Source organism: Callorhinus ursinus, unplaced genomic scaffold, assembly GCF_003265705.2.
Source record: "Callorhinus ursinus isolate GAN/ISIS: 27379988/994484 unplaced genomic scaffold, GSC_fseal_2.0 scaffold42, whole genome shotgun sequence".
NCBI lineage: Eukaryota > Metazoa > Chordata > Mammalia > Carnivora > Otariidae > Callorhinus > Callorhinus ursinus.
This window is the reverse complement of record NW_027397104.1, coordinates 8,865,203-8,881,568: the sequence shown is the minus strand read 5'-3', so window position 1 is coordinate 8,881,568 and position 16,366 is coordinate 8,865,203. Positions and strand designations below refer to the sequence as shown.

Genomic DNA, 16,366 nt, shown 5'->3' with positions numbered 1-16,366 from the left:
GAACAAAGATCAAAATGTTAGATAACACTATATTAAGTAAAGTGTATGAACACATGTACTCCATATTTAGAGGTACAAATCAGTTTAAACTCTGTAAGTCAATTATGGAAAAATCTTTTAAAATTTCATATGAGTAAATATCTGACTCAACAATTAACTTGTAGGTATTTATGCTACACATAATCACAGAGGAACAAGATTATATACAGAAATATTCATATCATTTGTGGTAACAAAAGAGTAAACAACTTAAATGTCCATCAACAGACTTAATGTTGAGGTACATCGAATAGCATACAGGTATATATAGGAAGCTTTATATGTAGTAGGTAGAATAAAACCCAAGAAAAGACATACTATTATATGGAAAAAATTAAATGGAAAAGGTATGGAATAGTTTGCACAGTATGCTGCCATAATGTGTGAAAAGAAAAAAATACACATACACATAAATTTGTAAACTACGGAATATCTCTGGGAGCATATACAAGAAACTGGCTTACTGTGGTTGCCTATAGGAAGAGAGAATGAGGAATAGGAAAAGGATTTATTTTTACTATATACTTTAAAAATTTTTGTACTATGTGCATGCATTTACCATTCAAATAAATAAGCTCTTAAATAAAAGACACCAGATACATGGTTATGTGGGAAAATGTCCTTATTTTCTGGAAATTCAAACAAATATTCAGAATTAAGATATCTATAATTCACTTCATAATACTTTAAGAAAAAAGATGAAACAACAATGGAAAAATGAAAATTGCTATAATCATTAGATCTAGCCAACATGTATATGGGAGTGTCGTTACACTATTATTTTTTCTACACCCTTGTCATTTTTCATAATAAAAGTAAAAAAAAAAGAAATTCCTTTTACCTAATTTAGACAAGTAATGTCGTTTACCTGAAAAAAGTTCTTATTACCATAGGAAAACACCTTTAAAAGTTATATAATTTAAGCATTTTAAGTTAACATAAAACAGAAGTGTTACCTTCCTTCCCCAATCTTTGGATCTGATACCACAGCCTTACCTTTATTAGGAATCCATGGAAAACAGTTCCATTTCATCCTACTCACATAAACCATTTCTACTTTTGGCTTATTTAAAAAACAAACATCTGAGTGCAAAAAAAAAACTACCTCTTAACGATGTTCCCCAAACTTTTATTGTTATCCCACAGCTCAATGACAACTTTTTAATAACTCCACTCTGAGTTTTTCACTTAAATCAACTACTCTTTTCATACTGATATTTCATCTGTTTATATATTTCACTAAATTATGCAACTACAAAAATTGAACTGGAAACAACATAAATGACTCTTAGTAAGCAAACACTTGAAATGGTGGGACAAGTTCACATGTGTATTAGAGAAGAGTCTTTTTTTTTTTTTAAGATTTTATTTATTTATGTGACAGAAAGACACAGCGAGAGAGGGAACACAAGCAGGGGGAGTGGGAGAGGGAGAAGCAGGCTTCCCGCAGAGCAGGGAGCCTGATGTGGGGCTCAATCCCAGGACCCTGGGATCATAACCTGAGCTGAAGGCAGACGCTTAACGAATGAGCCACCTAGGCACCCGAGAGAACAGTCTTAAACAACTGGTTTAGCACACTGTAAATATCAGTGAATTTTTTTTTAAGATTTTATTTATTTATTTGAGAGAGAGAGTGAAAACGGGGGGGAGGGAGAGAGATAAGCAGACGCAGGGTTGAGTGCAGAGCCTGAAATGGGGCTCAATCCCATGACCCCGAGATCATGACCTGAGCCAAAATCAAGAGTCCAACACTCAACTGACTGAGCCACCCAGGAGCCCCGTGAATTTATTTTTCAAATGAACTAGAAAGGGCAATTAATAAAACGAGAATCATGTATATGATTAAGAAAAACTTAACTATTTAAAAAGAGTGATAAGGAAATAGCAGAAAAAAGGAAAAATACCTGCTATCATCTAACCCAGGCTTTGAGCAACAGGATAAGGCAGTAAACTGACAGAAAAATCACAACAGATTCAATTTAAAAATTAAGAGAACTAACACAGCTGCTAATCTCTGGCTTTTTATTAAATTAACACAGCATCACTCTCACTGCCAAGGTTCAGCAACAGAAGAATGGTCATACAGTACAGTTCTAGCTGTTGCTCTTAGTAAGACAACTGATCAAGCCAGAGGAATAGTTCAGTATTTTAAAGAATAAACATCTTAATGCAAAGTAGTCATTTACTCACCTACATCTAAGCAATATGCTCTTCTTTTCATTCCATCTCACTAAAGTGCCTAACCCTACTATAAACAGCAGTAAAAAGGAAGCTACTCCTATTTTGAAGGGTGGAATAGCTTTGTAGACTACTTAAAATATATAATTATTACAATGTACTAAAGTCTAGTACACTGTAACTAGTAACCAGTACATTGTAAATAGTTAACTATTAGTAGATGACACCAACTTCTCTTTTCAACCACTTATATTTAATACTCATGTGCTCCATTTTGAACAAAAATATTCACATTTGAAATTCATAAAACAAATGATTAAGTGGAAATTTAAAAATAATTCCTGCCAAAGAATTATTCACTTTGCAAAACAATTTCCTGTTTTATTCACTAATTAAATATTCTAGTGAATATAAATGGTTCAATTTATATCTGTTACCTAAAGTCTCTAAAAGTCTATTTAGGAATCTCATTTTTTAAAAAAAAAAAAAAATTTAATCATCTAAAACAGGAATCCAATAATAGCTTTATTTTTTTTTAAAGATTATTTATTTATTTATTTGACAGAGAGAGACACGGCGAGAGAGGGAACACAAGCAGGGGGAGTGGGAGAGGGAGAAGGAGGCTTCCTGCCGAGCAGGGAGCCCGATGTGGAGCAGGGAGCCTGATGAGGGGCTCGATCCCAGCACCCTGGGATCATGACCTGAGCCTAAGGCAGACTCCTAATGACTGAGCCACCTAGGTGCCCCAAAACTGGAATCCAATAAAAGCTACTTTAGAACATGCCTATTATCTGTTAAGAAAGTAGCAATGACCAGGAACAGTATTTCCATAATCCTCATATAGAAACTACTCTGCAGTATACCTTATTTTGAGAATCTGGATTTTTAAATTTCTTTATCTTCTAGAACTGTGATATTATGTCAACAATGCTTATTATCCATAGGGAAACAGTTTTCATTTCCATCAAATTCTCCCTCAATATCGCTCACTAAAAGCACATTAATTTAAAACTCATGAAAATATATTAGAGCAATTCTAAAATACTGCTAAGATCTCCCTAATGTATTTGTATTTTCATTCTTTATATATAAAACCCAATCCTGATTATTTTATTGCATCATTCAAGATTTAAATATCATTACAAACATATTCTTTAGAGCATAATCATCTTACATTAAAGGCCGAGCTAACATCTGTTCTCATTTTTAGTGCTCTTTTAAGCTATAAAGCTTCTTTTCCAGCCCATTTTTAAATGGAGACAGCACTCTAATTCCAGGCCTCTATACTGACTTATTTACTTAAAATTGTTGTCCTTGTTAAGCAATTGTCATCATCTGTAACATTTGCAAATCTTGTAACTATACCCAGCAGTTTTAAAACACTGCAAAATCATAGATGCTGAGGTTTTTAGACTATCTGTAACATAATATACATTTGTTCATTTGCTTTTCTAAGGTGAACTGAAGTGACAATCCCATCCCTCACCCTTTTGGAAATGAAGGTATTTAGAAACTATGGATGTTTTATATTTTTAGTTCCTAAATCTCATTCTTATAAAATTTGTTCTAAGTTAACACTCATTAATTTCAAGCTTTAAAGTACCACACTGTCAAAAATTCCTTATAACTAATGCTTCTGCTTTGTTATTTTTGGTAGTTAAATAAATTTCTGTTGTCTATAAACTATCTAGTCTGTGGTATTTTGTTATGGCAGCCCCAACAGATTATTAACACATTAAGTCTTCACCAAATAGGGAGTTTTACTTTTTCTTTCAAATCTTTGTGACTTGTATTTCTTTTTCATGCTTTGTTAAACCTGTTGGGACTTCTAGTACATTGCTAAATAGGAGTGATGGGAGAAGATATTTCTGCTTGGTCCTATCTTAGAAAGAAACCACGCAGGTTTTCACCTTTAAGTATGCCATTAATTGTATGTATTTGCTTTTAAGTTTATTTTCTTGTTCTTTTTTTTCCTAACTTCTTGAATATTCAGTTCACTTATTTTAATTATTTGCCGATCAGTAATATATATTTAAGGATAAAATTTTCCTCTGAGTACTACGTTAGCTGTATCCCAGAGAGCTGGTTAATTTTTTATTTATTGTTAGTTTTTAGACGGTTTATAATTCCTCTTCAACCTAAAAGCGTTGAGCTTTAGAATATGTAGATAGTGAGGTTCCACAGCGTTTTTGTTCATTTTACTTTACTGCTCTAAAATCAGGACAATAGTTCTTTGAGAACTTTATTGACATTTTTATGACCAAACTTATTATCAATTTTTGTGGCTATTCCACAGGAGGTGAGTTCTGTTTTCAGAATACAGAATATGGTCTATACCAATCAATTCATTTAGGTCTTCAATACCTTCACTTATTTTTCATTCAGTTATTTATCATGAGATAGATGAGATAAAATCAAGTTCCTACTACTCATGCACTTCTTGTTTCACGATTCCCGTAGTTTTTGCCTTATAAAAGCTATATAAAGGAAATACATAGATATATGGCACATGTAAGGCATATATTCCCATTAGATCATCTTTGTGGATTTCAATTATAAATTGCTTTTAATTGTCTTGCATAAATCTTTTTGCCCTGAATTCAACCTTCACTAATATTAGGATTGTTATACTTTGCTTGCAAGTATTTCTTCCAGATCTTTTGTTTGGTTACTGACTTTATTTAACACAAGTTAATACCCAAAATTTCTTTCTTTTATGGTTTCTGGGTTTTTAGTCTTATTTAAGAACTGCACCAACCACAATAGATTACACAATTAAAGTACACTATTTTTTTTCAGATCATGATTTTCTTGTCTTTTAGTAAAAGGTTACGGTTTTCTTCAGAAGTTCCCTGTTAAATGTATTTGAAAGCATATCATAGTTTTTACAACTAGTATTAATAGAATTTTTTTTTTAGGTTCTGGTCACTGGGCTGAAGAATGCGAGTAAAACATCAATTCTATGTGTCTGTGAGAATGTTTCCTGAAGAGATTAGCATTTAAATTGGTGAACTGAGTAAAGCATATAGCCCTGGTGGGCAACATCTAATCCCTTGACTGGAATAAAAAAGGTAGAAGGGCAGGGCACCCGGGTGGCTCAGTCAGTTAAGGGACCAATTCTTGGTTTTGGCTCAGATCCTGATCTCAGGGTCCTGGGATCCAGCCCCACATCAGGCGCTGCGCTCAGTGCAGAGCCTGCTTGTCCCTCCCCCTCTGGCTACTCCCTGTGCTCTCTCAAGTAAAAAATCTTAAAAAAAAAAAAAGGCAGAAGGGCCAATTAACTCTGTCTGCTTGAGTTCAGAAATCCATCTGCACTGGAACAGGGGCACTTCTGGTTTCTGGGCTTTTGGAGTTAGACTGGGACTTACACCACATTCCCTGGCCTTCAGACTAAGTCTGTGCTTTGCCACTGGCTTTCCTGGCTCTCCAGCTTACAGACAACAGATCAGCAGATCATGGGACTTCTTGGCATCCATAAGCACATAAGCCAATTCCTATAATAAATCTCTTTTATATATCTATACATATCCTACTGCTTCTATCTCTCTGGAAAACCCTAATACATTCCTTTTAGATGTTTCTGCTATGAGAGAACAGTTGTTGATTTCCTTATGCTTATATACTGTTCCATCTTATCAAATTCCAGTCTTTTTTAAAAAACCTAGAATCTCTCAGCTGTTCTAGGTTTATAATCTTATAAACGGAAAAGAGAAATATTTTTATTTCTTTTCCAAAGTTGATCATATAAAAATTAATTCCTCTCCATCACCCATCTTTCTTTTGGTCTAACTACATTTGCTAGAACCTCTAAGAAAATGTTTAAAATTAATGGCCATAATGCTTCTGTCTAGTCCCTCATTTTAATTCACTAAGTGGGTAGTAAGTTTGGTCAAATGCTCTCATCATATCTGAGTAGTTTTCTCTGGTACCATTTTTACCTATAGCTTATATTAGAAATGACTGCTGAATGTTATCAAAGGCCTTCTTAGTACCTACTTATCTGACCATATAATTTTTCTTCTTTAATTTGCTGATATGAATTATGCTAATAGAGTGTCTAATTAAATTTCCTGTAAATTCCTGGAATAAATTCTACTTGGTCAGTGGAGTAACTACTCACGTGATACACTGCTGGATTCTACATGCTAATATGTACTTATAATTTTTACATCTATATTCACCAGTGAGAACGCCTATAACCCCCCATATGCTTTTTTCTATTTATGAAATTTGGGGTATTAAAGCTACGCAGAAGTCATAAAGTAAATTGAAGACCTTTTCATCTTTTCCTAGGGCCTGGAATAATTTAAATAACACAGGTGTAGTGTTTGAAAATAACAACAGATGGTATTAATGAACATTTTATTAGATGTAAACACATTACATGCATTGACTCACGTTAAGTAATAATTCAGCTGTGAATCCACCTTGTCTTGGTGTTTTCTTCAATAGATCTCTATTCACCTTTCCAATTTCTTCTATGTTTAATCTCCAAGTTTTCTACTTTTGCAGAAAGTTGATTTGGTTTATTTGTATTTCGAAAAAAAACATCCATTTGCTAGCGTCAAGACTGTTTATACAACGCTGCATGTGGATTCATACCAGTCTATGATTATGTGATTATATCTCCCTTCTTCCTAATCTCAATTATAATTGTTTTCCATCTCCTTAATCAGATCCAAAAGGAGTTTCTCTATGATCTGAACTTTACAAAGACACGTTGTAGACTTATTTATTTCTATTTCTGTAGTTTTTTTTATTTCTTTAGTTTTAATGTTTACATTCGTTGTTTCATTTTTCCAACTTTCTTTTGGTTTCCTTGTTATTTTTTAAATTCCTTTAAAATGTGCACTGAGTTCCTGGACTAGTCATTAAACTTATTATTTCTCATATTTAAACCTTCCCTTCAAACTCAGCTCTGTGATGCTAACAATCAAACACATGAACTCTGAATCCCAGATCAGAATCAGTTTATTAATTAAAATACACTCTAAATAGTTTTTTTAGTAATTGGGGAAACTTTATATGGCCAATATATTAGAGGACATTATTGAATTACTGTTTATTTTCTTAAAAGTGATGTATTGTGGTTATGTAGTAGACTCATTTTTAGGAAATGCATACTGAATTGTTTAGGCATGAAATGTTATGACATCTGCATTTTTAAATGATTTATGGGCTGAACTATGTCTCCTCCCTAAAAAGTTCATAGGCTGAAGCCCTAACCCCAGTACCTCAAAATATGACTATTCTGGACATAGGACCTTTAAAGAGCTAATTAAGTTAAAATGAGGCCATTATGGTAGACTCCGGTGTCTGGTATCCTTATCAAAAGAGATTAGAACACAGAGAGAGACACCAGGGGGCGCACACACATAAGGGCAATCAAATCAAAAGGCAGCAAGCAACAAGGGGCACCTGGGTGGCTCAGTGTAGGTTAAGTGTCCAACTCTTGATTTCAGCTCAGGTTATGCATGATCTCAGGGTCCTTGGATCAAGCTCCACATCCCCCATGTCAGGCTCCGTGCTCAGCAAGGAGTCTGCTTGAGGATTCTCCAGTTCTGCCCTTCCCTCCCCCCACTTCTAAATAAATCTTAAAAAAAAAGAGGCAGCAACAAGGTGGCCATCTGCAAGCCAAGAAGAGAGGCCTCAGAGGAAACCAACCTTGCCAGTACCTTGATCTTGAACTTCCAGCCTTCAGAACTGAGAAACTGATTTTCTGTTCTTTAAGTCAACCAGTCTATGGTATTTTGCTATGGCAGCCCTAGAAAGCTAAAACAAATAGCTCTGGAAGAAAAATGATAAATACAAAGAGAGAAAGCAAAAATAGCAAAATGTTAATGTTGCTGATTTCATTCTATGATTCTTTCAATTTTTAGATAAATTTGAAATTTTCCAAAATAAAAAGGTTTGTATTAGCATCCCAAAACTCTGGGCAGTTTTTATCATCACAAGAGTCAAATTTTATGTACCTATATAAAATGAACCACCTTACTATCTCATCTGTGAAATGAGACAATTATCAACCTGACATTAATAGATACCAGAAGAATTTTAAGTGTTTTAAACCAATTAACGTAATACCTGGTAGACTAAGTACTTAATAAATAATGAGTATCACTAGCAATAAATTCAAATTCCAAATGAGAGATGTGATTCTGCTTCAGGCTGGCATCACTGTTGTCAAAAATGTATGAGTAGTAGTTTAAGAAAATCACCTTAATCCTGAAAGCAATTAACTGTATTCTCATATATACCAAAAGGACCAATCATTACAAGTAAACAAATCAATTCTACACTGTTGATTTTATATAAATACAATGCAGAAAAATAAACACATTCTTAAGGTAAGAAATCATGGAAGGAACAACAAAGAAATTTTGAAATGGAAATGAAAGTTTTTAACTTACTGACTGACTAAATCAGATCCCATCTTAGTGCCATCATCTGCCTCCTCTTCCATATCAGAGTCCATACCATTGTCACCTTATAAATAAAATAAACTATTGAAAGCAGGCTTATAAAATGTCAGAACAATTTAATCATTACGCAAAGTGCCATCTATAGAAGTGATGCAGATTTGAGAACTTTATAGTTGTTGAAAGATGAAATTGTTAATTGCTTATATTTAAAATGAGTTCCTTTCAATGCCTTATTAGGTATTTCTCACTGCCTTCCCGTTAACTATTTTATAAATACACACACACACACAACGTGTCTGTGTGTGTGTGTATGTGTGTGTATATATATATATATATCTATATATATATATATATATACTTATAGGCTACACCCAGATGTATACATCTATTAGCAAAGTTACAAATTCCATTAAACCATTTTAATTTTTTTTAAAGATTTTATTTTTAAGTAATCTCTACACCCAACATGGGGCTCAAACTCACAACCCTGAGATCAAAAGTCGCATGCTCTACCAAGTAAACCAGCCAAGCGTGCACATTAAACCATTTTACATTTCAAAGAGATATTATCTCTGGAAATTGAAAGTCTCCATTTTTTTTGCTTCTTCTCTTGTAATGCTAATGTTAAAATCCTTGTACAGTTCCAAAAGAAAAAAAAAGCCTGAAAATCTAAAATTCTGGGGCACCTGGGTGGCTCAAATGGTTAAGCATCTGCCTTCAGCTCAGGTCATCATCTCCGGGTCCTGGGATCAAGCACCACATCAGGCTCCCAGCTCAGCGGAGAGTCTGCTTCTCCCTCTCCCCCTGCTCATGCTTTCTCTCTCTCTCTCTCTCTCTCTCTCTCTCTCTCTTCTCAAATGAATAAATTAAAAAAAAAGAAAATCTAAAATTCTACAGGTAATAGTGTCACAAAGAATAGTCACACTTTAGGCAGAGATAAATGTAGGCAAACTGCAAAAATTCTTCCAACTCTACAGCCAGGTCTTATTACAGCAAAAGTAGTATAGCAACAGGCAGTTACAAGCAATAGGGGTGTAAAGCAGAAAATAAAAAATTATTTTAAGGAAAGCCATCTCAATAATTAATACTTCTTTACAGCATTTTGGGTAAAATTTATTTCATTTTATTATTGTATACAAACTTATGCTCTTATCTTTGATTATATTTGATTTGAGAAAACGAAATACACATCAAAAAGTCTATTCTTGAAATGCTCTTCTGCTATGTAAGCTATATTTCAAAGTACAAATAGAAAAATTACTCAATGATTACCCAGTAATGAAATTAAATAATCAAGTAAAAAAAAAGAATAACTTAGGATTTATGCTACTTATATGTTAACTAGTAAGTTACCAGAGTGCAGAAATATGTATTCTTACCCTCGAGAATCTTCAAGATTTTTTTTTCAGATAGTAGCTCTAACTGTTCCTGGCACAGTTTTTTAATTTCTTCTATTGAACAGTTCTAAAGAAAATGACATTAAAAAAATACATTTATGTAATATAGTGCCAATATAAACTAGAAAATAGTAATCATAAAAAATGTCTGGTTAGCAAACTCTTACATTAAAACAAATTAAAAGCCATATAAATCTTTCCATGAGATGAAATCTGTAAAATGGTCAATAACATGTAAATGTTATAATTTATAGACATTTGATGAGAATAAAGTCATGTTTATTATGAAAGAACAAACTAAAGAGTAAGTCAGGTTCCCAGATATTCTTAATAGCAGCCTATTTGTTAGGTAATTCCTCTAAAGATTTACATACTCAAGTGCTGGCTCTATACATCTTAGATCTTCCACGCCCTATTTCCATAACTGTAAAATTAGAATACCATAAACAAATATATGAAAATATTTGTGAATTTAAAGAAATGTAAGCTTTTACCAACCAATACTGTATACTGTTACATAGCAGAATATTATTTAAGACACCAGAAAGAGGGCGCCTGGGTGGCTCAGTTGGTTAAGCGACTGCCTTCGGCTCAGGTCATGATCCTGGAGTCCCGGGATCGGGTCCTGCATCGGGCTCCCTGCTTGGTGGGGAGCCTGCTTCTCCCTCTAACCCTCCCCCGTCTCATGTACTCTCTCTCTCTCTCATTCTCGCTCTCTCAAATAAATAAATAAATCTTTAAAAAAAAAAAAAAAAGACACCAGAAAGAGTCATTATACCGCTAATTTTTTACTAAAATTGCCTGCATTTAATAGAATTATTTCCAAAAGGTTAAGAAATTCCTTACCTAAACACAGCATACTGCTCCATTTTTTCTTGGCAAACTTCTAAATATACAAGGCCATTTATACTTCTCCAAGATCCCATTTTTTAATCTTTTTGAAGTAGCTTGAGTTGAAAACATCCAATTATAATTTACATGAAGCAAAATGATTACTATAAAAAAAGTGTTTGTATTTCTATATATATGTATAATCCAATAATATATGTAATGAAGTACCTTTAACACATCAGGAAGCATCTTCTGTAACTTTTTCTCGCCTATGATACAGAAACACTGCTGAAGCATTTCTTTTTTGTCTGATATATAGAAACTAACTGGTTTTAATGACACAGTCAGGTCCAGTCCACCTTCTTCAAGGTCACTGTGCTCTGCCAAGAATAATTCTTTTTCCAAAGTCGGCAAAAGGTATTTGGTATCCTAAAATTAAAAGAGACAAAAAACCATTAAATAAAGAAATATGCATATGATCTCATACATTTACATTTAATAACTACTTCTTCATTAAACACTTCCAAATTCTTTCTTTGCATAGATTATTTACCTAAAGCCAGTAAAAAATATATTTAATTGTTCAATATTCTTTGATCTTACTGTCTGTACTACAATTAACTTGATCAGTTGATATTAAGTGAAGAGATTCTCTCAGGACACATAAGTGAAAATATACTCAATATTAAAAAAAAAAAAAGAAAAGAAAATATACTCAGTATTGAGTGATCTACAATTTTAGACTTCTGAACAATTAGGATATTCCTCTAGTGTGCCACTCAACCCAAAATTTTATGTATGCATTGTTATTCTTCTTAAATTCATAAAAAGAAATGGGATGGCAGCAAAAATGCTGAAGACCGCAATTATGAAGTATTACTGCTTACCAGGAGCTACACTCATTTTTAAAACTGCTATGTAATTTAAGCATATTCAAAGTAGCCAAGTCATTTAAGACATTTCTGTCAATTTTACCTCCTAACTCCAAAATCTATCCAGTCTCTCCAAATCTACTTGCCATAATCCTGGTACAAGGTACCATCATCTTTTGCCTAGATTATCTCAACAGCTACTTAACTGGATGTCTTTTATCTAATCTGAGGTCTCTCCAAAAATATACACATACTCATCCTTTTTTTTTTTAAGATTTTATTTATTTATTTGACAGAGAGAGATACAGCGAGAGAGAGAAAGAGCACAAGCAGGGGGAGTGGGAGAGGGAGAAGCAGATCCCTGCTGAATAGCGAGCCCAATGCGGGGGCTCAATCCCAGGACCCCGGGATCATGACCTGAGCCAAAGGCAGACACTTAACGACTGAGCCACCCTGGCGCCCCTATACTCATCCTCTTTATTTATAACCTTTCAACGACTTCGCACTAAGTGCGAGCTGAGTTTGAACGGAAGGTTTAAATATGAGAAATAGTAAGTTAATGACTAGTCCAGGAACTCAGTGCACATTTTAAAGGAATTTAAAAAATAACAAGGAAACCAAAAGAAAGGTGGAAAAATGAAACAAATGTAAACATTAAAACTAAAGCAATAAAAAAAATAAAGAAATAGAAATAAATAAGTCCACATTATTCATTGTTTGTGCTACAAACACAACAACCTCAGAATTACTCAAATATAACCTCTTCTCCCTTCACCTCATTCAGACAGGGCTTTTGTTCGTACCACTCTGCCTAAGACAGCCTTTCCTCCCCATTCCCCCCCTCAATGTTATACTCCTAAAATTAACAAATTCAGATATCAATTCAAAAGTCATTTAAGAAAATCTTCCCTGACTATATAGTTCAGGTAAATTTATTATATTTTCTAATGAAACTGTTTTAAAAGTGGTCCATCGAGTGATAAATGGAAAAACCAATTGTGGTATAGCCATACAATGAAATATTATTCCATTCATATAAAATGTCCCGAACAGGGAAATCTATAAACCTATAGAGACAGGAAGTAGTGACTGCCTAGGGATGGAATGTGGTGGAGGTATTAGGGATGATAGCTGGAAGGTACATATCAGATTTCTTTTGGGGGTAATGAAAATAAAACTGACTATAGTCATGACTGCACAACTCCATTAATATGCTCAAAACCAGTGAACTGTATACTTGAAATAGGTGAATTGTGTGGTATATGAATTACATCTCTGTAAAGCTGTTACCAAAAACAACAACAATAATAGAGAACATAGTACACACCAGATGTAATGGCACTCTCAGAATTCTGAGATGTTATCCACATGCCTAACATATAATGACTTCTTTCCTTTATAAATTAGAACTAGGGTTTAGTTCTGCATGGAAATACTAATATTATTAATTTAAAAAAATTTTAAGACCCACAGAGCTATACAGTCCAACAGTCCAGTTCTAATAAGAAAGAAAGTTCTTCAAGAAAAAGATAGAGACTATTCTGGAACACATCCCAAAAATGCAAAGCTTTCCAAATCAATCTATAAGGCAAGCATAATCTTGATACCACAACCAGACAGGATAACTACAAAAATAAAAACCATAAGCTGATTTACTTAGGAACACAGACACAAAAGAATACTGAATTCCAGCTGAGTACAATAACCAAACCAACAAACCAAACAGGATCTATCCCAAGACTGCAAGACAGTTTAACATGAGTTAATTTACCAATTTATTAAAAATTACATTATCCGATTGAGGGAGAAAATTATGTAATCATCTCAAAGAATGCCATAAAAGCATCTGATAAAACTCTACAACCCTCAGTGAACTAGGAATTGAATAAAATGCCCTTAACTTGATCAAAAGTATCTTTCACAAGCTTTGGCAAATATACTTTTGGATGGAACATTAGAAGTGTTCCCATTAAAAAAACAAACGAGAAAAAAATGCCTACTATCATTGCTTCTGTTCAACACTACACTAAAAGTCTTAGTTAATGTAAAAGTACAAAAAACAAGAAATATTAGTGCTGAAAAAAAAGAGACAAAATCCCCTGTTAGCACAAATTTTTCTGAGTCAATTTTATTTATTTATTTTTTTAAAGATTTTATTTATTTATTTATTTGTGAGAGAGAGAATGAGAGACAGAGAGCATGAGAGGGAAGAGGGTCAGAGGGAGAAGCAGACCCCCTGCTGAGCAGGGAGCCCGATGTGGGACTCGATCCCAGGACTCCAGGATCATGACCTGAGCCGAAGGCAGTCGCTTAACCAACTGAGCCACCCAGGCGCCCTCTGAGTCAATTTTAAACTAGTAATTAATACTGTGGCTAAATGTAATGTTTAAACAAGAAATATTAGTGCTGAAAAAAAAGAGACAAAATCCCCTGTTAGCACAAATTTTTCTGAGTCAATTTTAAACTAGTAATTAATACTGTGGCTAGATGTAATGTTTAAAAATATTAGAAAAAAACAAAGAATTTGTTGGGAGTATGGAAAGATCTTTCTAAACACAAAATCCAGAAGGCAAAGAATAATATTATTAGTCCTGACCACAAAGAAAAAAAAACTTCAGTACACCACGGGCAAAGTTACAGTAACATTTGCAATGTATCTTACACAGAGGATTAGAACCCAGACTTTATATAGACAGATTCAGAACTTAACAGTAAAAAGCTCAAAACAACCAAAAAGAAAATGGCCAGAGAATATATTTATGCAATTTATATAAGAAGGAATCAAATGGTAAATAAAAATATTAAAATGTTCAATCTATTAATCAGGAGTATATAAATCAAAACAAATGAAAAATTGATTTCACCCGCTGACAAACTTTTCAAAAATGGATATAGTGAGTATTTGCAGAAATGGGTATTTTTTTCTAATGTTTAGACTATAAATCAGTAAAATAGTTTTTGGAAAGCATTTGGTGGTACCTACCAAACCTTTTTAAATGCATAAACTTTGACCCAGCAATTTCACTTCTAAGATTCTACCCTAAAGTATTTGTTGGGCAATATATACGTACAAGGGTTCATTTTCACATTCTCTGTAACAGCAAGAAAACTAAAAATCTAAATATTCATCAATAAAAATAAAATGGAATATCCCGCAGTCACTAAAATATAAGACATTATCTAATTCAATGGGAGGTAATATCACAATAAAGCTTATGTGTAAGAACTTAAATACATATACTTGACAAGAATTAATGAAGAGGCTGCGTAGCAAATAAAGGGGAGGTTTAAACAGATTCTCATGCTTTCTCCTTTATTTCTGTGTTGTATAACTATTATGTATTCATGCTTTCGTTTTATAATACAAGCAAACGGCTTTTTTTTTTTTTTAACGGCGGTATCTTGGTAGATCGATGGGAGTGTAAAAAAACATGGCTTTTATAATCAGATATTGGATTCAAATTTAGGTCTTACTAACAAACTGTGACTGTGGGTAAACTTCATTAATCTCTCTGAGCTTCAATTTTCTCATCCTGTAAGGGGGAATTAATCATAAACTACTAAAACGTGAAGATGAAGAAATAAGTAAACCGTGGCTCTCAAGGGCGCTGAAGACTAGTTCCTGGCCCTTACTTTTCAGGTAGACTGCTACTGGAGTGGAAAGGGGCCAAAAGCAAAGAGGTAGATGATCAGCATATCCGGAAACTTTTAAGTTAAAGGCATGGGAGTGTGCGGTTCACCGGTATTTAGTAACATGAACCTCAAGGAGGAGTGGAACCTTGGGATCGTAGCGCTAAGTGAGCTACCATAAGAGCCCCATCCGTCGCTACAGTCCTCTCCCCGCCCGTCTTCGTCGGAGAACACTGCGGCTCCGAGAGCAGCGAGAAGGGCTCGCACGCACCTGCTGCAGGGACCCGGAGACGCTGGAGGATGAGTCAGTGCTCCTCCGCTTCCGGCGCTCGCTGCGCTCTACGCTGCTCCCTCCCCAGCAGCTGCCTCCACTCCCACCGCCGGTGACACTTCCACTGAAGCTGGTGTTCCCACAGCAGGTGACGCTCCCGCAGCCGCTGGTACTCCCGCAGCCACTGGTGCTTCCACTGCCGCTACTGGCTAGGGCGGGCACCAAGTCCGGCGCCGTGAGTGCCGCGGCCGCTTCCTGACCGCTTCGTTTGCGCCGCTTCTCCCGGGAAGACTTCTTCCCCGTCATGATCCCCCTGCTGCAACCATTCGGCAAAAGCCGGCCGTCTCTGAAGCTACCTAAACCCCGCTGCGGCGGCGGCTAGGGACGGCGAGTGCTGACGGCGAGTGCTGGCGTCGCAACTTGTGCGTCACTTCCGGCCTCGTAGCAGAGGCCGGGAGGCGTTCCTGGAGGGCGTGACTGGCACCAACCGTGCTTTCTTGCGAAAGGTGGAGATTGCCTTGAATTGGAGGGCTAGCAGGTTGTATTGAACGTTAAGGTTTCTGTGCTTTTCTGCACAGAAAGGACAGAAGGTGGAGGTTTACAGCAGCACTTTGGCTTATTGATACTTCTTTTCAGATTTTGTCCTGTACACATACACAGTAAGCTATGGGTGTAGTTTTTTGTCTTCCAATGTTTGTTTATGACAATAAAATGTAACAGAACTTG

The 16,366-nt window shown here is 35.0% G+C and overlaps 1 protein-coding gene across 1 annotated transcript in view; it reads right to left on the bottom strand.

The window, feature by feature from the left end:
- CAAP1 (caspase activity and apoptosis inhibitor 1) overlaps positions 1-16,100 on the bottom strand; it is a 46,754-nt gene extending 30,654 nt beyond the window's left edge. The window contains exons 1-4 of the mRNA XM_025852972.2: positions 15,641-16,100; positions 11,096-11,296; positions 10,019-10,103; positions 8,628-8,703 (exon numbers count right to left, since the gene is read on the bottom strand). Of these exons, the coding sequence (XP_025708757.1) occupies positions 8,628-8,703; positions 10,019-10,103; positions 11,096-11,296; positions 15,641-15,946 (668 nt within the window). The 5' untranslated portion in view covers positions 15,947-16,100. The remainder of the gene's footprint in view (positions 1-8,627; positions 8,704-10,018; positions 10,104-11,095; positions 11,297-15,640) is intronic.
- Positions 16,101-16,366: the final 266 nt, after the last annotated feature.